The 21,043-nt window shown below is 32.2% G+C and overlaps 1 protein-coding gene across 5 annotated transcripts in view; it reads right to left on the bottom strand.

Annotated features, from left to right (window-relative positions):
• Positions 1-13,654: 13,654 nt before the first annotated feature.
• The window catches only part of LOC139099516 (putative leucine-rich repeat-containing protein DDB_G0290503), a 32,947-nt gene continuing 25,558 nt past the window's right edge, over positions 13,655-21,043 (bottom strand). For all 5 annotated transcript variants that reach the window (XM_070651997.1, XM_070651992.1, XM_070651993.1 and 2 more), the window contains exons 5-11: positions 20,288-20,885; positions 19,720-19,957; positions 19,341-19,527; positions 19,059-19,202; positions 18,013-18,112; positions 16,367-16,510; positions 13,655-15,924 (exon numbers count right to left, since the gene is read on the bottom strand). In XM_070651997.1, the coding sequence (XP_070508098.1) occupies positions 15,120-15,924; positions 16,367-16,510; positions 18,013-18,112; positions 19,059-19,202; positions 19,341-19,527; positions 19,720-19,957; positions 20,288-20,885 (2,216 nt within the window). In that variant the 3' untranslated portion in view covers positions 13,655-15,119. The remainder of the gene's footprint in view (positions 15,925-16,366; positions 16,511-18,012; positions 18,113-19,058; positions 19,203-19,340; positions 19,528-19,719; positions 19,958-20,287; positions 20,886-21,043) is intronic.

The raw sequence follows: 21,043 nt of genomic DNA, 5'->3' as shown, positions 1-21,043 counted from the left end.
ATCATGTAAGATTTTTCATTAACGTTGATACTCCATTTATCAGCCTTTGTGTAAATACATTTATTGTTGAGGGGTTGGAATATTGAATTTACAAGATATTCATTATTGAGTAGCCTTTAATTTAGTATTCATAGACATTTATGCGATAAGGTATTGAAGGTTATGACTACTTTTAAATTATTATTCATGTAAATTTTTCATAAACGGAAGAACCATTTGCGGTTCAAAAAATTCTTAAATTTGTATTTTCGTGGATTATTCATGGATGGAATATTTTAGCACACATCATTCTGTCTGATGATGAGTTTTGAAGTCACTTCCGATGTTAATGGTGGAATTTAAGATTTTTGGGGACTTTAACCGAAAATTGAGTTATTCAACCAATTACAGAGTTGTTAAGTAGGCAGCTGTGACAGGCAAAAACCGTAAAAATACTTGATAATTTGTATGGATTTGTTAGAAAAAAGTTAGGTGCCTGTTTTGCAACTCTGGCCAATTCACACAATAAAAACACAATTTTAATTGTGTGAATAAGATAAATGCCTTAAAATTTGATTTTTAATGATTTAAAGCTGAATTGTCTTGATGCAGAACAAACGTAGTACAGTTTAAACTAGATTTATGAACTCAAGACATAAACAAAGCTCAAGGGTCATGACTACGCCAATTTACTATCAAAGTGCTACAGCAAGAAGGTCTGAATCAATCCCGCAATAGCAAAAATTGGTTAATTGATCCAAAATCTGGGATCGGGCCAGGCTGATCTAATCTGAATCCAACGAAAACCACAGATACCCTGACCATGGGTCAAATTTTCGATCGATTAACCGATTTGTTCTTTCCAGACTCAATCTGCTGCGTCGATTTAGTATCACACTGCAGCTAGCCACCCCAACCATCGTCAACATACTTCCATCATCTTATCATTTAAAATAAATTAATTTCCAATTACAAAAAGTTCAACAAAAAAAAGTTATCATAAATAAATTCATGATAAAAACATAAAGATAAATGATTTTAATTAAATTTAACCAAACCATTCGCGGATGCATTCATCACATAATTCATTCAGTATCAATTAAGCTTCTTACTGGACTTAAATGTTAACAAAATGTCAACAAGTTTGTGGAATCTTCACTTTAACATTAATAGAATGTAGCCTAGCTGCAGTGAAGGATGTACAGGTGCATAACATCCAGTCAGTTCACAGACATTTCTCCTCTCTTCTTTCTCCTTGAAGGTATATGAAAGTAAACGGAATCAATTTTGTAACATTTTTTTTTCGGCATCGTATGACGATCGACGGAATTTTTGTTCATTTTTGGTGTAAAAAAGTCATCAACAATTATGGATATTTGAGTTGTTAAATGAACATATAAAATTTTTGTGAAGGTTAATCTGAACCTTATCTTTTATTTAAGTCCAATTGCCTTCTACAACATTTTTTTCGTCAACAAAAATTCCTTTTGGTTGGAAAAAGTTGATAACTTTGGAATTAAATGGGAAATATTTTATATTTTATGCATGATTTTATGATATTTAACTGGAATATTTTGGTTTAATTTGCTGAAAATTATCTGACTTAAGAAATAATTTTACAATAATTGAGATACGCATCTATAAACAGGTTTCAATCAAAACTTTGATCTAAATTTTGAAAAGATTTTAGTAAAATTTTGTCAAAATACGAAAATCTGATTTCAAAGCTGACATTTTTTCGTATTAAATATTTTAAAAATGACCTTAAATTCCTTATCAAGCAAAAAATCAATAAGCTTAAAGAAAAATTGCACAAAAATGTCTGATGTTCATCTTAAATCTTGCCCATTCATCAAAAGACAAGTTTTTTGGCAAAATTAAGCCAGAAAACATGTTTTGATAATGAATATAGATTAATTATATCACTAAAACTACAGTCTTTAAGGTTTTTGGCAATTTCGTGCTATTATTGACCTAAAAAACAACTAGTTTGAGAAAAAACTGTAATGATTGAGTAGTGATCAGTCATTCCCAAAAAGGACAACATATTAGAGCACTGTTTAGTCTCTGTACCAACGGAGTGCCGTTGTTGCCCTGATAATACCGCACAGCTGATTTCGACCTATTATTATGACAAAATAATGCAGATGCATTGTGCCGCTCTGACTTATACTGACTTTTGACCTGAAATGTCCAACATATGCGAAAAATTCATGGCTTTTTTGTTCAAAATAGCTTAATTTATTCTCAAAGGTTCACAAATTTTCAAAATATTACAAATTTACGTTTTTTGAAGGCTAAAATTTGAACATGTCCTGAGTTTTGTTTACTTTTTCGGCATACATGATAGATGCCGCTTTTGAACGACATAAAATCTAAAAAACTGAAAATTCATGCGAAACAGATGCAAAAATAGTCAAAAAGCTAAGGTAAATGTACTCGAATTTTACAGCAACTTGATTATGAGATCAAAAAATAACTTCTTATTAATGTAAATTAGGATTACACAGTTCACTGTCCATAAAAAAGAATTAAATTTAAATACTCGTTTTATTTTGCAGAATTATTTTTTAATTATTTATATTTTTTGCATTGGAATCTACTCTGATGTAATATATTATGGCACGCGTGCATAACTTTTAATGTAAATAGTTTTATGACTTCATAAGAATAAAATGTTCTGAGTTTGCAGAAATTATCAATTACACTTGCTTATGCTACACATAATGCTGCACGTCGTCATTTTTCTTTCTGTTCCACTGATGCTTCCGATCACGTAGTTGCAAATTTTTTCTCAACTTTTTTTTTGCAAGTAAGTTATGTATCATCAAATAGTAAATATGAAAAAGTAGGCAGTCGACAGTAAGTCAAACACGTCAGTAATATTTTGGAACAAACAAAATTTTATGAATGTTTGACGAAAAAGTGCAGGAATTTTGCAATATTAACCATTTTAGACTAGACATTTCTTTTGAAATATGCACAATAAAGAAATATTCCGACTTTATTTATAAAGTAATTATTCTGGAAGGTTTCCTTGATCACATAAGAAGTCTTAAGACATTTACACTAATTAAGACACAACCATAAAATATTCAACTTAATAAAAATTGAACACTTTTACATGCTATTCGTAGAAATATAAATTTATTAATAAATCCTGAATTTTACTGCTTGAAGCATCAATTATTGACAGGTCGTTGTGTAATTTGAAAGGAAACATCAAGGATGTTTTGAATAAACTTTATAATTTTCATGAGAACAATCACATAAATTCAATATTCTATGAATTAAGAACTATTCAATATTTTACATTATTTTCTTTTACAAGTGTCAAGTCACGTGATTATGGACATAATATAAAGAGAAGGTAAAATAGATTAAAGATAAAAATTTAACATAACAAATGAACATTAAAGAGTTTAATATCATTACGATGTGAAACATTCGCTAAAACAGAAGTGGGCAATCTGTTTGCTGCAGCACATTAGTGTGTCGCCAATTTTTTTCACGAACCATTTGCCATATACAGTTTTGATCAAGGCTAACAACCAAGATGCGTCGCGAAAGATAAAAGATCGTCCAAAACTGCACTTAAACTTAAAAAAGTCGACATTTTTCCATGAGCTTGTTGATAGGAATATGATTTATTTGTGCAATTGTTAAAATGAATCTCCCACAACATCAAGTTCTTCTTTTAATAAATCAAATTTATTTTGAAATCTTCCAAGATCATCAAATTACAATTAAATTACGATCAATTGTTTAATTTGAGATTCTGAAGTCTTTTGAAAGTTAAAATAACTCGTTTAAGATTTTCCTTTTCAATTTCTAAACAAAATAATTTGTTATTGTTAAAATCTTTTGAAATTTTAATGTGAAAGCTTAAAAAGCTCTTTGAAATTTTTGCGACCGTTACACATATTTTTTGATTTCTTTCAAAAAAAAATTTCTGATTGAAACTTATTTACTTGTTTAAACAGATTTTTGTGTTGTTGTTCATTATTGGCCGCCTTTAGAGTTCGTCGAAAGCTGGATATGTCTTTAGACAACTTCTATCAGTTTCTAATTATCAGTACATTTGTATTATTGCTCAGATCTTCATACTTAATTTGAAAATCAAACGTTCTTCTTAGAATTAGAAATTTTCTTTTCAAAGTTAGAAATTGATGACTATCCTTTTGGTTTTTAATTATCAAAAATTTCTGTATTTCAAAAATATCCTTCAAATTATTTATTATAATAAAATGTTTAATTTATATTTCCAAAAAATACATGATAAGTTTAAGAAATCTATGAATAAAATTGCATTTAATTAGTTAGTAACCCTATAAAACAGCTCTAAAATTTCTCCAAAATTTTCCAAATTCTATTTCTAAATTATCACAAAATACCAAGTTTATATCTCACAAAACCACATTAAAATATTCCTTTCAATTTACATTTCTCAAATTTAAATTTAAATTGTAATGAATTAATTAAAATCACAAAAATGTCCAACAGATGCTTGTTAAAAATCATAGAGAGAACATGTTAATTTAGCCTATTTTCATGTTTTTTTAAAAAGAACATAACATAAGACAATTCTATTATTTGAGCAAGTACAATTCTTATTTCATGCTTTACAAACATATCCGAAAAATAACAGCCTATTACTTACATAGAAACAAGATGTCGAATTAGTCCAACCGGAGAGACACAAAAAAGAAAATCTCATTTTTTGGCACTTGACAATATTTTTGTTCTACATAATGTGAAAAGCACTTAGTATTAAAAATATGTGTATATGTTAGAGCATAATACTTTACATTTTAAATTTTTTTTTCACTTAACCAAAATGTCCTCGGATACAAATTTATACTCCTTAAAATGTAACGGATGAGGATATACGATATATACATCTTGGTAGTTTATCTTATTGCGATTCGGCAGTTTCAAGGAGTAAAATCCTCAATTTTGTTTAAATGGAATTCATTTTTTAAAATAGGAAGTAGGGTAAAATGTGGGTTTGAGGAGGATAAGGCGCAGATTTTGGGAAAGTTGTTGTGATTTTCTGTGGCCAGAGCTCGAAGTTGACTCGGAATTTGTATAGAAAAGTTGACTCAAGTCGACTCAACTTCATATGAAAATCTGGTCGACTTTGGGCTCTGCTCTAAACCAAAAATGTCCAAGCGTGCTGCAGGACTTCGGTTACAGCTTATCCCTAAGGTGTGCTTACCATATGGCTAGGCATCCTCAAGATGTACCATGGCACCAAATGTTTTGTCAACTTTGCTCAAAAATTAAGTGTCAAAATCAATTTTTTTTTGTATTTTTGAAGTAAATCTCAATTTCAGTATGAGCCTACAAGTCGATTGTGGCAAGGTGCGCAGTGGCACAAACACGTTCGGACAACACTGCTCCAATCTTAGGAGTCAAAACCAATTTTTTGTTGATTTTATTGAACCAAATCTCAATCCCGATTCGACCCAACAAGTCAAAAGTCAAAGTGATCATCTAAATCCATCTCCAAATCCACATCCACAGCCTAGATACAAATAGAAAAAAGAACAAGAGCAATCCGTTGATGACACACATAAAGAATCCCAAAATTGGAATGAGTAAAAGCGGTCTAATAAATTGTGTGACATATCTTTGGACGCTTTTTGCATTTGTGGATAATGTTAAAAATTTTTATACAATTTTCATCTCTGCTGTGGCTGCTATCTTTCATTTCTTCTTATTCTTTTTTTTATTCCAAACTAATTCTTTTGTCCTATACACTTTTTCCTATCATCGTGGGGATTAAAATCTTTAACAATTTTCTGAGTCTGCGACATGAGAAATTGCAGATTAGCTTCATTTATATTTTTCACTAATAAATTATGAAAACATGCTAGTGTTTTCACTGCTGTCGACTTGCTTTAATCAGTTTTGTTGTATGGCAAAAGATGAGGAATTTTTTGGATGAGAAGCTTTCGATGATTAAGGTTTAAAAGGCGCAATTTTGAAGATTATCTTAATTATTTTGACGGTATTGTAATTGGAATTGGAAATTGGCAAGCTGTAGTCAGCAATTGAGGTAGTTTTAGGTTGCATTTATGGGAGGTCATGGTTCACAACCTAACTGAGCACATTGCAGGGTACGTTAGGTCTTATGACGTACTCGTGTCTTTACAATGTTCAGAGCTTGGTGACGTGGCTCAGATCCCACAATAATCTGTTGGTCTAAAGGGTGTGGTACAGCATATGATTAACCGCAGTGCCTGCAATGCATCACAATTGATCTATACGTCCAGCGAATAAATAAGCAAGTATCTCAATCATAAACCACTAAACTTGATTGACAGCCAAAATCGAGGTCAGTCGTCAACTTTACTAACTAAATTCAATTTAACCAAAAGACTCATTTCGTTCCAACATAAAAAAAATCTAATCCAATAAAACATGCTAAAATAAATTCATCTTTAGTCTTGTCTACTTTAAAAATATTTTCTTGCATTATAAACGAGACAAAATGTGATCTGCATGATGATAAAGATGAAGAAGAAGCTTGGGAATAAAAAGTTGATTTTTAAAATTAAGGCAGCATTTCTCTGTATTTTTCCATACATAAGAAGCAAGATTATGAAAACCGCTTAATCCAATTAGATTGTGTACTTAGTCTCTATCTCTAGCTTTATGCCTTTTACCAAAAAAATATATATACATCTCAGAAAAAGTTCAAACAGCATTTAGTGCAAATTTAAATATCTGTTCTTTTTTATCCGCACACAAATTTATTTTTTATGCAACTATATTCTGTCGTTTCTTTTGTTCTGGGTAATGTAAAAGTTGTCGTGCACATGCATGTATGGATGTGGGACAAGGGGATGGTAAGATGGTTGTTAGTGGTGAGGAATCAAAGGTTGGACATGGTAAATGAGGATTTCTGCGTTTTGTTTTTGGACTCTGATTTATAATTATAATGATTATAATGATTTGCTGGCCGTATAGATCTACTGTGACCCATGGTCTCTCTTGGTGGTGGAATCTGATGCTGAATGTATCACTGGTTGTCTTCTGGCTATCATCTTTACCAATTATAACACTCTCGAGTGGAACAGGATGCGATTAGTCAATCTTATGTCTAGTTATAAACTTAACATGTGTGGTACTTGCAATGAAAAGTTGAGTTTATTACTAGAGATAGGGTCAACTAATCGCAAGCTGTTCCACTCGGGACTGTCTCTATCAGCAGTCTCTTCCCAACAGTTCTTTAGTTGCCAATGAGTTTTGAATTCAGGAATCCTTAATGCTAATCATTGGCTTAATGCAACTGAGCTTAAAGCATTTTAGGGATGATTTTCAAATTTTTGACTTCTAAAGGCACTGTTCTATTGCTATGAATACAGAATCCTGATCAAACTTGAAAATTTTATGATTTTGGACTTCCAGACAACACAGTTGGGACTAATTTTGTGCTATTAATTTTGACTGGACAGTGATTTGTCTCAAATATTAATTCTTTGTTCAGTCTTGTCTTCTCTACAGTTAGGTGTAGGTTCAGATACTACGATTCAATAAGTCAATATTTACTAGAAATTCTCAAAAATACAGTCAACTGTCCAACCCTTGAAACATATTTCTATAAATCTTTAAGAAATTTATTTTCCTCAGCAACTCATTTTCCATAAATATTCATCAACTCAGTTAAGTTGCAGCTGCAATTTCTAACAAAGCTTTTAAATAATTTCTATTCTTACAAGAAATTGCATTCTTACTCACCCCTGTGTTGCATGTATGCAAAATATTTCAAAAAAAAAAAAAGTTTTAAGAAAGAAAAAAAAAAATGTTCTTAATTTAATAACAGCAAGAAAACGAATGTTTCCATTCTCAACCACATCGTCTGAATCCGCACTAAAGATGAAATGTCTGGTAGGATAAGAACCGAAAGAGAAAAGGGGAGAAAAAACTGTCGTCGCTTGAGTGTCACAATGATTAATTGTAATCGCTTTTCCTTCAAAAATTGGGATAAAGGAAAAACTTTCATTTTGCCACTTAAATATCAAATATCTTGTGGTTGAGTAAATTTTTGGGTAAATTCTTTCTTTTGAGCATTTGAGGAATTACTTTATGGATGGATTTAAGAGCTTTTAAGGAATATTCAATTTATTTCTTTAAAAGAACTTCAATTTCTGAATTTAAGTCAAAACTTATTGACTCAAGCTTTGAAGTTTCCAACTTAAACATCAACATCTGCCTTGTAAATTCATCATAATACCACTGTCATCAAACCCTCATTTTAAACAGTCAAAAATATTCATTAAATTCGTTGTATTTAACTTCATTCTCTCTTTTGTTTAACTTTTTATTCTTGTTCTGTTCTGTTCAAATCTTTAAGAATGAATACCATAAGCATAGCTATCAGTCGGATAAATCTTCTCGTGATGAATTCCATGCATTTTCATTTAATCTTCTAAAAATATTTGAAAAAGTAAAGAGAATAAAGTAAATTCGAGGGAATTGTTCCATTCTTTACTTTTCTCTTTATTTTTTTATTTCATTCTAGCCAAAAGCATTTTACACAATCTCAAATATTTGGCTTTGATTAAACTTTTGAATTAGTAATTATGTTGAAATTATCGAACCAGATTAATTTCTTTATGGTTGTGTAATAATAAAAAAAAAAATTTTTTTGTCGCGGTTTAGCTTAAAAATTATGAAATTGAGTAATGGGATTTGATACTGATTGGCAGTTCTGAGATATTTGTTGAATTTTGTGCTTTTGATTCTGTTAAACCATTGATCCCTATCAGGCAAAGAGCGTGCTCTTAAGTTTAGAGTAACGCTCATAAGTATGCGCATCTAGTATACTCTAGGATAAGGATAGAGGTTAGAAAACAGAACTGAACAAGTTTTTGAGAGCATGCTCATCTAATATGCTCTGTCAGGTGTTAGGGGATCACAATTGATATGTACGACCAACGAAATTAGCAAGTGAGTAGCTTCTGTTTAGCTTTTTTTAATATACCAAGATGATTTTTGGACCTGTCTTAGTCTAATAAACTAGTAGATGCAGATTTATGCAAGAAATTAAGTGGATTTCTGATTTAATTGGCAAAGCACTTGATAAAAATTCGGAGAGTTTACTAAAAGTTCTTTGATTAAAATAATCCTGGTTCCAATCAAAGCTAGAAAACGACTTAAAATCGAGTCTAGTCAACTTTTCCATACAAAATCCGAGTCGGCCCAAAGACTAACTTTCAAACATTTTGATGATGATAATACACTCAGTAAACCTAAGGTTAATAATGGGATCACAATCTGGTCAGAATTACTTTTTTATTGACATTACTTATTGAAAATTGTCTCATGTTTAGCATCGAATCCATAATCGCATAGTCGGTATTGCAATAATTATGTACTAAAATATTAAACCATTTCACCCTCGATCCCCAATGGCTCAACCGATGACAATACCAATAAAATGACAACAAAGTTTCAAATTTCAAACAACCCCAAACATACTGCCTTAAAAAGGCACAATTCACACCATTACACAACTTTTCATGAGGCTAATTTAATATATTACCCCTATTCACTATTACTTTACTAATCACATCAACATCAGCAAAATTCAATTTCATCACTATACAACAAATGCGTTATCTAATTTACCCGACAAGATTACTTCAATACCTTCAATCTCTCCTCACCAAGAAAAAAAAAAAGAAGTAAAAGATTGAAGAATTTCTCATCATTTACGGCAAATGAAAAGTCAATTTCATAATAAAATACGAGGAATAAAAAGAAGTAAAGCCAAAAATTTTTTGCGGTCGACATAATAAAAAGTTTAAAAAAAAAAATCTTTTTCGTTATTCTTACTTCCCATCTCATTTTCCCTGACAAATAAAACGAAGACCAAAAAAAAGGAGAAGTCGAAGAAAGAGATTATATCCTTCAAGCACTGCTTTATTGCTTTTTCTTCGCTCTTCTCGTTTACAATTTCCCTGGGTTGCACAAACACTGTGTATGGAGACAAAAGTTATAAAGCGAATAAAAGGAGAACTGAAAAAAAGAAGAAGAGATGAAATAAAAGCGAATAAATTACATTGCATGTCAATTGTTTGAAAGCTGAGAAAATATATGAGCCGAACAGAATAAAAAAAAGTTACGCACAGCGGCAGTTAAAATGAGTGAAAGAATTGTTCATGGTATAGGGCGAGTGGATGCTGAGAGTTTTTTTTTGTATGACGGAAACTTTATGGCATGTTATTCATGTTGTAAGAACTACGTCTGAAAAATTTAACACATTTATGTTATTCTATATAGAACGTATTATTATAATCGCAATGGGATTGCTCAGGGTTGGAGAATCGCTGGATTTTTAAAGAGTTGCTTTAAGTTGCTGTACAGTGATTTGAATGCTGGCAAATTAATTTCAATCCCGAAAAATACAAGAGAGTCATCATGACCATAAGCTGGTACCAATTTGGGTTTGAATCCAACAATATGCGAGAGTCATTTGAGCTTTTCTCCGGATTTTAAATCGTTTTACCGAAATGTCCTATTCGGGAATGTGTCATATAGACATGATAGGTAAATTACTAATATTCACTTGAACCAGAGATAGCAGGACTTTTTGTAGAACAGACGAAAAAATAAAAAAGCACGTCAAAAAGAGTTCGGATTCCAAAAACAAGTTGACTCATTCATTGTCCATTAGAGGTGCCTCCACTTCAGAGAATTGTCAACTCTGACCAGGACTATGGAATCAAGATACTGTAATGCTCACAAAACCATCAAAAGTTTCAATTGAAGGATGTTAAACTGATCAAAATTGATTGAAATATGATTGGCCATATCCACACTCTTGATCTAAACTTTGTAGGACGAATTCTCATATTTTGGAATCATAAAGACTATAACTGAAGGTATTTGTCACATGCTGAAGACAACATCGTAATCTGACTCCCAATTTAAGGCGTATTCATGAGCTTGAGCTTTGAAGTCTCTTGAACCATAGTTCCTAACGCTTTAACTAGCCATAGTTCGCAATTAGTCTAACTTCACCTAAAATAAAGACGAATAAATTAAACTTGAGCTTAAAAATCTCAAACCACAAAATTCCTAAAACTATAACTATCCAAAGCTCGCATCTAGCCAAACTTAAGCTCAAAATAAGACCAAAAATCATCAAATATCACCAAATTTACATCTTACCCTTAATATCTTCTACTCCATTTCATTTAATAATCACTTTTGAAAACAAAAAAATTTGTGCCTTAAATTCTACAATTCATAACACATTTACTATTCATATCTATGTCGCGTCCTATTGTCAAATCGTGCTCCTAATTTCCAACTTGAAATAATAGAAAAATGAACAAATTTCTTCCATCCTCTTTCATTGTTGTTTTGTTTTTCCATCGCGTGACTTTATTCTTTTTTTATATTCAGTTTCAAAGATATTGTTAATAGGTCCCCCGGAATGTGCCTTATTGTTCATCTTCTGTGTGTATGTTCCACAGCGATGGATGAAAATTTTCTTTTTTTTTCTACATCGTTCCAATATTATATATAGATAGAGATGGCGTCAAGTTAATTACGATATAAAATAATAAAAATACCACAAAAAAAAAGACGAAGAAAAGAAATGTTGAGACAAAAGATGGCAATGGGGTCGAATCTGAAAAGCTGTAAACATGCTGTTTTTTGTGTATTTGAAATACTCTTTAAAATTTTTATTTTTTTTTGGTGGAAACTGAGTTTTGGTGAAAATGGGTGACAGTTTGGAGTTTGGAAGGACAGTAAAACTTTTTTTTTTGAGTTTTTTTTATTAATTTTCTATGCTGAGTGTGCTAAAGTTACTCGAGGATGCCACATGTTGACACTTTAGGACTTAGTTATAGTGATGTCATTAAAGTTGCTTTGTTTAGGTTAAGTTGTTACTTTTTTTAACCACTTGAGTTGTAAATGAAGTTCACGGCAACATTTGCAGACTACAGACTGTAATGTCAACAATTGAATGAATAAGGCCGGACACATGAAAATCCGTACTTACTTGCTTACTTCACTGACCATACAGATCAACTGTGATCTATGGGTTCTCTCAGATGACGCTTGAAGCTGGCTCTATCGCTTGCTTCCGTATGAAAATCAATCTACCCCGAATAGCACAAGCTGCTAAATCGATCCAATATTTGGCATCAGACTAGTGTGACTCTCGAATAGTGCTAAATTCGAATCGAATCCGTCTCGCCATTTTGGAACAAGATTTTTGATCGATTAACCAATTTCTGGTACGTATTTTAATTAAACTGTGAAGTTTTAAACTCTTCATGATTTGGAATATCATTCAATATATAATAATAGCTAATCATTCAAAAATCAAGCCCCAGACCACCATAGCTTTACCAGAGTCTTACCAACTTCATGCCAGATCTAAAATCGATTACCAAACTTCTTCTACTCGAGTAAAACCTTCAAACTCAACCAAAGTCTTCTCCGAATTCGAAGAATGCGTTTCCATCCTCACGAGACAGAAAGCATCCACCCAAATCTCATTCATTTTTCATTTGACTTACTTCCTTTAAATACGAGAAAACAATGCGAATGAAGAAAATAAAAATTATACAACAAAACTGACTTTCATTTTACATTATTGTATGTTTATTATTGTTCAAGATAACTTATTATTCTACCCCACATGGAGAAATTTATCTTTTTTCCTTATTTTCGGGGAGATGGATAAAGAAACAAGAAAAATTCAACGCTATTTAATTTTTAATTGGCCAATTTAGTGTCGTCATCTTTTAGTCTCTTTGACGATTTATTATTATTTTTTCGTTAAACAACAGTAAAAACATGTGGATAAAGGTCTGGAGGGGTGAGATGAATTAAAGTGGATGAATCTTTGGGTTGTTGAATTATTAATGATTGGATTTGGGACTTAGAATCCTTAAAAATTTAATTTTGTTTGAGAAATGTCTGAAAATTTAATTTTGGGGTTATAAAAATTGCTGAAAAATGTCCCGAACAGTGCAATGTGTTTGCTAGGGCACCGGTAAGTCGCTGAAGTGATTTGCTTGCTTCGTTGGTCGTTGCTATCCATAACATCCTTTATAAGTCTTCTAAAGCTGGCTGTATTGCTGGTTTCCATTTTCCAATTACCAACCGAAACCAAATGCCGCCGAATCGTTTGGTTGTTTCACTAGCCGTACAGATTAATTGTGACTAATGACCTCCCTCATCGCTGACTCTATTGCCAGCTTTCATCCACCAAACATCGATTTAAAATGCCAAGTCGCTGTATTAACGGTAAGATAAGCGCAAGGCTGCCCCGATGGTCAAAACTGCTGAAAAACATCCCAAATAGTACAGATCAATTGTGAACCCTGACCTCCCTTAGACGTCTCCTAAAGCTGACTCAATCACTGGCTTCCGTCTGCCAATTGCCGATACCAAATTCCAAGTCGCTGTATTAACAGTAAGATATGTAAAAAGCAGTCCAGACAGTCCCGTGAAGACTGATTTTGACTAATAACGAGGCAAGACTATGCAAGGCTACGCAAGGCTATAGATCACAATTGTTATGAACGAATTATGTATGACGAAAAATCCGAATCGCTGCAATGTGCTGCTCGGGATAATTCCAATACAATCTTCAAATATCAACATAAACTACCCCCAATCCCCATCCAAACAATAAACATTTAATATATATTTAGATTTTTATTATTTCATTTTTGAGTCATCATTTTCTTTTAAATAACAAATTTAAGTTCAATATCATACAAAAAAGTTTACTATAAGTCGAGATACAAAAAAAATGTAGTTAATGATAATAATAGTAATAAGAAAAAAACTGCAAGTTTTGGGGAAGAGAAACAGCCAGCATAAGACAGAATAATTTTTTAAGTACCATCAACTCATCTTTAAAGGATCACCTCAAGTTTTGTGTAGAAAAAGTTTAAAAATTTCTTTCAAGAAAATTGTGGCTTTTTAGTAAAAGTTTTTCTTCGGCAGTTTCAAAAGTGTTTGGTACAGACTTGTTGTAAATTACTTGAATGTATGACATCAAAGACGAAAAAACTTCTATCATATGTGATATTTGCTTATTTGTGGATGTTGTGTGTAAGCAACTGTTATAATTAGATTAATATAACGAGAATCTCAGTCGTTGAACTTCAAACTGTGTTGTCAAATATTGAATATTAAGTTTCACTACAACTCTTGCCTATAAATAAAAAAATTTGTGGTTCAATATACTTGCAAACGTTCGTGACATTATCTGATATTATTCATATGAATTTCACTCGTATGAATTTCAGCTTTGTGGGTTTGATTATTGAAGTGAGTTTAGTGGAAATTTTAGATATTTATGAATATTATTTGGGGATTTTAAAGATGAATTGAAATTTCAATATTTGATCAACTTTTTCAAAGTATTGGGCTTAATAGGTCCACTGAGTAAGCTAACCGAACAGCATAGCGTCAGTGCGTGATTATTGGGGCACCGCTTCCTAAGCGTATTAACAGTATGACGAGAAGTTGTCCTGACGGCATCGAGACGGCTGATTTTGGACTATTTACGGCGAAAAGTATAACAATTTAATAATTTAAATTTAATTCCAGAGCTCGAAGTCGACTCAGATTTTGTATGGACCCGAGCCGACTTAAGTTGACTTTTGAGCCGATTTAAGTTGACTTATGAGCCGATTTGAGTTGACTCGAGTATATTCAAAATCTGAGTCGACTTCGAGCTCTAGTTAACCCGAACAGCACAGCGTGTTCCCTATTGCATCGGTATTTTGCCGTATTAATGGTAAGACAGAAAGTCACCATATAGACTCCGTGACGGCTAATTTGTTGAGAAATGCGGTTCTCCGCTTTCTGCTGCTCTGATAATTTTTGAATAATCTAACTTTAATCCTAACAAAACCTCAAATGATCCCTCACAAACAGAGTCGATACCTTTACAAATTGCAGAATAAAATTCACTAACTTAAAGATCTTCATCAATTTTTTCTTTAAAATAATTCTACGACAAATTTAAGTGAAGATTCAGTGAATCGGAAAATAAATCAAGTGACAACAAAAAAAGAAGTTTGATAAAAAAACCAAAAAAGAGACGTAAAGGAACCAACAGTTGAATTTGTTTAAATCATAAAAAAATCTTAATCAAGTCCGAGATCAATTCCATTTTCCACAGGTATAATTTGAATGTGTGATGGCTCAATTGTTGAAATAACTTCAATAGCAATTTCCTGATTCTTTAAATCATCTGGAGTTGGTGATGGAATTACACGTTGATTTCTAATTTCATGTTCGTGTACAATAAGTGCTTCCGATATTTCCTCTAAATGACCATTATTATGTTTCAAATGATCGGGACTTTCCGGTGAAAGTTCAACTGTAAAATTATTATTATGATGTAGTGGAATTGGAATTGATTCACTTTGACGTTCGCGTTCCTCGCGCAACTGCTCCTCATATAGTTCATCCTCATTTTCCTCTTCATATATCACGGTTTTTATGAGGGGTGGAGGTCTCATACGTTGTTGACTTGCTGTCGGTGATGATGTTGGTGGTGGTGGTGGTGGTAGTTCATTTTCTAGGTGCTGTTGCTGTTCACTATCATTTATCGTATTTTGTGACTGTTCCTGCTCTTGATTTTGTCTCATTTGTTGAACATTATTTAAATTTCCATTGTTATTACCTCGATTATTTTTATTATTCTTCCCTCGATTACGATTCTTATTTGATTGATTGGAATTTTGTTGATTAATTTGATTATTTTGCTGATTTTGTAACTGCTGTTGTTGTTGTGATTGTAATTGTAATTGTAATTCACGTAATTGCTCTGTTAGATGATAAATGTCTTGCTCTTGTGAATCAACAACAGTTTTGAGCTCATCAATTCGTCGAATATCTTCAGGTCTTGGATCTCGTCGTTCGTATCTTATTCGCATTTCCTCAAAACTGAAAGACATAACAGATAAATATTAAGATTAATGAGATTGGAGGATGGATGTTTGTGGAAGAGTTGTGTACTGACATTCACACCGTGCATCACTTGATTCTACGTCAGTTGAATAATATTTATTGTGTCAATTTAGTAAGTGCAAAAAACAGCTCTGCAGATATTGCGAACTTCTCCATTTGCAGCCAGTCAAATGTCTCGATTAACTTGACAAATGTCAAAAGTCATAGATCACGGTGTGAACATCAGTATGAAGAATTTAAACGACAAGTCATTAGTACACAATACAAAAATAGAACTGTATATTAAGTTTAAAAATATCAGTACAAATTATAAACAAAAGAATTATTGTTAAAAAATTTTCATTATTATTCTGTTATTATTATCTGATTTTTCTGGGTTATTAAGGTGGAGACCAGATGTTTTGTAAAAAGTACTTACAGCTTTGTAAGGCAAATGCATTTTCTGTGTAAAGTGCTTATTTCACTTGCATTTGTGGCATCGCGCGTCTCCAATCGACTTCTTTCGATATCGAATTGATCTTTTAAATCTTTTATGTGTCGTTGATGATTCGTCTTAACAGAACTGTACACACAATTAACATTTAGTGATATTTTTTTTGGTGTAGATGATATGAAAAAGAACAGAAAGAAAAGAGATAATGTTGGTGTGGATGACCGAGTTGTTGGAGGGAGATTGGAGGAATTATTGTGAGGTTGAAGGGGTAAAAGGTGATAATATATCTAGTTAAGTCACTAGTCGAGACATAATACTTTAGTCAAGACATGACCCTTTAGTCAAGACTCAACCCATTATTCAAGACTCAACTCTTTAGTCATGACACGACCAATTAATAAAGACACAATATCATCCCATTTGAAATTGTTTAAATCACCTCAAAAAGTTTTTTCTAATTTATACTAAACCTGAATATTTTCTAAACTTCAAATTTGCTAAAATTATTGTAAAAAAGAGGCAAAATTCATTTAAAAGACTACATATATGACTAAATGTCAAGTAAACTAGCTAAATGCTCAACTAATACAGCTTGATCTTCTTAAAAATCTCAAAGTAAATATTAAAAGGAATTTCCCCCTGACTTTCCCTTTTTAATATCGTCAAACAAAGATCATCCCATAAAGTTCTATGCAACTCGGCTTTGTAGGAATCATGACGATGGTAAACAACAAAAAAGACAGAGATGAAAGGAATTAAGGAAGAAAAGTAAATAAAGAAATTTTTTTTATTTACGACAAAAGAATTTACTAAGAAATTTACTTTCTATTATTACTTTAGGGCGGTCTACTCTACCAGTTAGTTAGATTGATCTAAGGAACAAATAGGCATGAAAATACTTTAATTTTATACTTTAACCATTACATCTATACTACAGTTTTCTACCTTTAACAAATAAATTTTATTTTTTTTTTTAAAAGATTGGGAGAGGGCGAGCATGAAACGTGGGACAGAAGGGGAACAAAAAAAATTACAAAAGTACTCGTTCTTATCGAGTGACTTCAGCGCATTTTTGTCCCAGCGATCAGTAATTGATTAATAAGTCACTTCTGAGCTCAAAAATAAGATCCAGTTCTTACTCCAGGTCACTTCCAGACCTAAAAACCAAGATCCAGTAAGATCCAGGTCACTTCCAGATCTTAAAAACAAGATCCATATAAAACTTCCAAAAATTTAAGAATTTCATCATTTAACGGATTTTCATAATTCAAACCTCATAACGGTCAAAAAAAATTCAAACATTGTTCAGTAAACACTGTAAAAACATTGACAAACATTGAAAAACACTGTAAAACAATGAAAAAACGTGTTGTTGTTTTTGTTGTTGTTGTAAATGAAAATGAAAAATAGTTAATTATAGTATTTATGCTATGATTTGAAACTTTTAAATGCATTTGCCCGCAATAAAACAACAGTACGGAGCTAATAAGACAAACCAGAGCTCTCTACGATGTCTGGTTTTCGAGATCTCAATACCCAGCCGAACAAAGTGCTTGAATAAGCTACCTTTTTGAAAAAAAATTTCAAAAATGCGCTAAAAAAGGAAGAATAAAAGAGAAAGTTTTTCTTACCTCAATTTATTATCTGCATCCTCCATCTTTATTCTGAGCCTATTTTCAGCAGCGTGTAAGGCACTTTCCTTCTCATGTACCAACTGTTTCCATTGCTCTTCTATAATATTTTTTTTTTATTTTTCGTGTGTGTTTCGTTGTTTGTTTTTGTGAACGAAAAAGTAAAGAAATTTAGACAAAAAGTTAGTAAAAGTTGAATTTAGAGCGATTTTTATTATGTTTAAGAATCAGAGATCGAAGCCGCTGACTTTTTAGTCGGCGGCGGCTATAAATCGGCTTAGCTAAGCTGGCTAAACTTTTTCGCTTTTAGCCGCCGACTTAAGCGACTTCAATCTCTGTTAAGAACTTTTGAAGATATTTATAACGTTCATAATAATTTAAAATTGTAGTTAAGACATAAATTAGTTTAGTCAAGACTCAAGAGTCAACCACGTGGAATTTTTTTTTCACTTCGAAAAGTGTTTTGCTGATAATTTCTGAATTAAGAGTCATTAGGACTTGAAAAATATGCAAAAATATTTAAAAAAGTAGCAAAAGCATGTTTATCATCAATTTTTTGATTAAAAATCTAATATTTTGATGTTTTTTGACCATTTTCGATAATTTTTAGCATTTTTTTTCCAAATTCTTCCATCAACCCAAAATGAGCATGAGGTCTAGCGAGCCGACCCTCGTTAAACATCTCATAGCTACGAAAAGTGCAGATAAGGACGCTATAGTTCTCAACATCCTGAACCGGTCGAAATTATCGAAAGATTGAGCTGTCTACAGACGTTCTCTAAACGCTGCAATGGGCCCCCATGAACCCAGAAAGTAAAATAGTAAGTAAATGACTTTTACCAATTTTATTCCAATTTCTTCAATCAACCCAAAATGAACATTGCATTAAAATCACTTTCCAATAAAAAAAAGTTCTTCAAAAGAAAAATTATAGCTCTTCTGTGCCAGTACGTAGTGTGTAAATGAGAATGGAATGAGCAAAAAATTATATGGTGATATAATTTATAATCAAAAGTTCTTATAAAAAAGTTTTTTAAAATTCATACCCATCTCCTTTTTGTGCTTCGCTTGCAGTGTTTCCGTTGCTAAAGTAATTTCGTTCGCAAACTCTTCCTTAATTTGTTCCAGGGATCTATAAAAGCTCGCTTTAATTTGCTCCTTTTCACGTTTGTGTTCGTCTTTAATTTCCTCTGCAATGTCAAATAAGCATTTAATTAGGATTTTTTTTTATGTTTTTGTCTTTTTTCATTCGCTCATTGCTTGAGATGCTTCTTTTTTATAAAGCATTTCCATCTCCATTACTTCTACATTTAATGTAATAATCTTACCAATTAAATCTGAGTGAAGTCGCAGCTGCCGCTCAATTTCCATTTGCAGCTTGTCCAATTCTTTTTGATGATCCCGCTCACGACGTTCTATATATGCTCGATGTTCTGCCAATTGGATATCGGCCTTCGACTCTAAAGCCACTAAATCTGACTGCTTTACTTCTAATTGTAACTTGAGTGTCGCAATCTAGAAATAGAAAGGAATTGTGGATAAATATGAGGAATTGTGGACTTTATTGAAGAATTGTGTCTGTAAATCAGGCACTCTAGAGACGATAACTCGGTCTTAGTGCTCAATCAACAAACCGAAACCCCATAAATACCGAAACAAAAAAAAAAAAAGAAAATAGATTGGACATTAAGCGTTGGATTTACTTACTTCTTCCCCTAATTGCTCCTCACGTCGCTTATATTTGGTCACCAATGCTTGATTCTCCAAAAGATGTTGTCCCTTTAATTCATTTAAAGCAATATTACGATCCTCTAAATGACATTGCTCAAGTTCAATTTTTAATCGATTCATTTCTTCCATTAATCTATTCTCCCATTCCATGGCAACCTCACCACGTGCTATTTCTATACGATTTGCAGCTGAACGCTCTCGTTCACTCAATTGACTGGAACGAAATAACAATAATATAAATTTTCATATTCGAATGACGGCATTAATAATAGTGAAAATGGAAATTCAAGTACAATTGAGTCAAGGGATGGAATAAAAAATGACTTTTGGGTAAGAATATGAAGAAAAGGAATAAAAAAGTGGACAATAGAATATTCAAAAGATTAGGTCGAGTAGGTATTAAGAAGATCATCAATCAATAAAACAGGATTTGGGACTGTTCAACAGATGATTGAAGATATTGGAGGATGAAAAGTAGGAAAGGTAAGGAAAAAAAGTAACAATGACTCTTCCCATCCCCTGCCACATTAACATTATCACTTACTATGAACAGTCACGCTTTATTTGCAAACAACTATCAATTTCGGTTTGTAATTTCTTCTTGGTCGCTTCTAATTCTTGTTTTAAATCATCCATACTCTTTTTCATTGTCGAAATTGAATCTTTTTGATCATTTGTCAGTCCCCTTAATTGATTTGCTTCTTTTTCTGTGGCCTTTAAGCTTCTAATTTCATCACGTTGAGATCGTATTGTTTGTCTATCAACTTGTGCTTGATCCTTCAATGAAAGCTTCTCTTTTTCAACTTTATCGATTTTTTCCTTTAATTGCTTCATCATTTGTCGCAATTTCCATTCACAATCCTCCATAAGTGTCTCCTCACGTGAACAATTAACGTTGCGCAATTGCTCAAATTCATGTTTCCATTTTGCTGCTGTTTGTTCACGTTCCTCCATTGCCGTCTCAAGAATATCACGTAATAGCTTCTCCTGTACGGTCAACTTATCCAAAAGCTCATCACGCTCTTGTCTAAGCTTCTCAATGTCCACAGAGGCTTGAGCTAATTGAACATTTAGATTACTTGCTAGATTTTGCATTTTTTGTAGCTTCGCTACACTATCTTTATATTGCTTCTCCAACATTACTGTTTGAAAATTTGCGAGTGGACATGAAAAAAAAGAAAGAAAAATGCGGAAAAGAAGAATTTATGTCATGAATATATTATCATAGATTTATCATTTCTTTAATGGCTGTCTTGTTAGATTCTCTTTTTATTTCGGGTGGTTTTAGAAGGCTTTTGTC

Source organism: Chironomus tepperi, unplaced genomic scaffold (assembly GCF_022539635.2).
Source record: "Chironomus tepperi strain 1889 unplaced genomic scaffold, CSIRO-AGI_Ctep_v1 contig_472, whole genome shotgun sequence".
Lineage (NCBI taxonomy): Eukaryota > Metazoa > Arthropoda > Insecta > Diptera > Chironomidae > Chironomus > Chironomus tepperi.
Note: the sequence above shows the minus strand (reverse complement) of the source record. Positions and strands in the feature narration are given on the sequence as shown.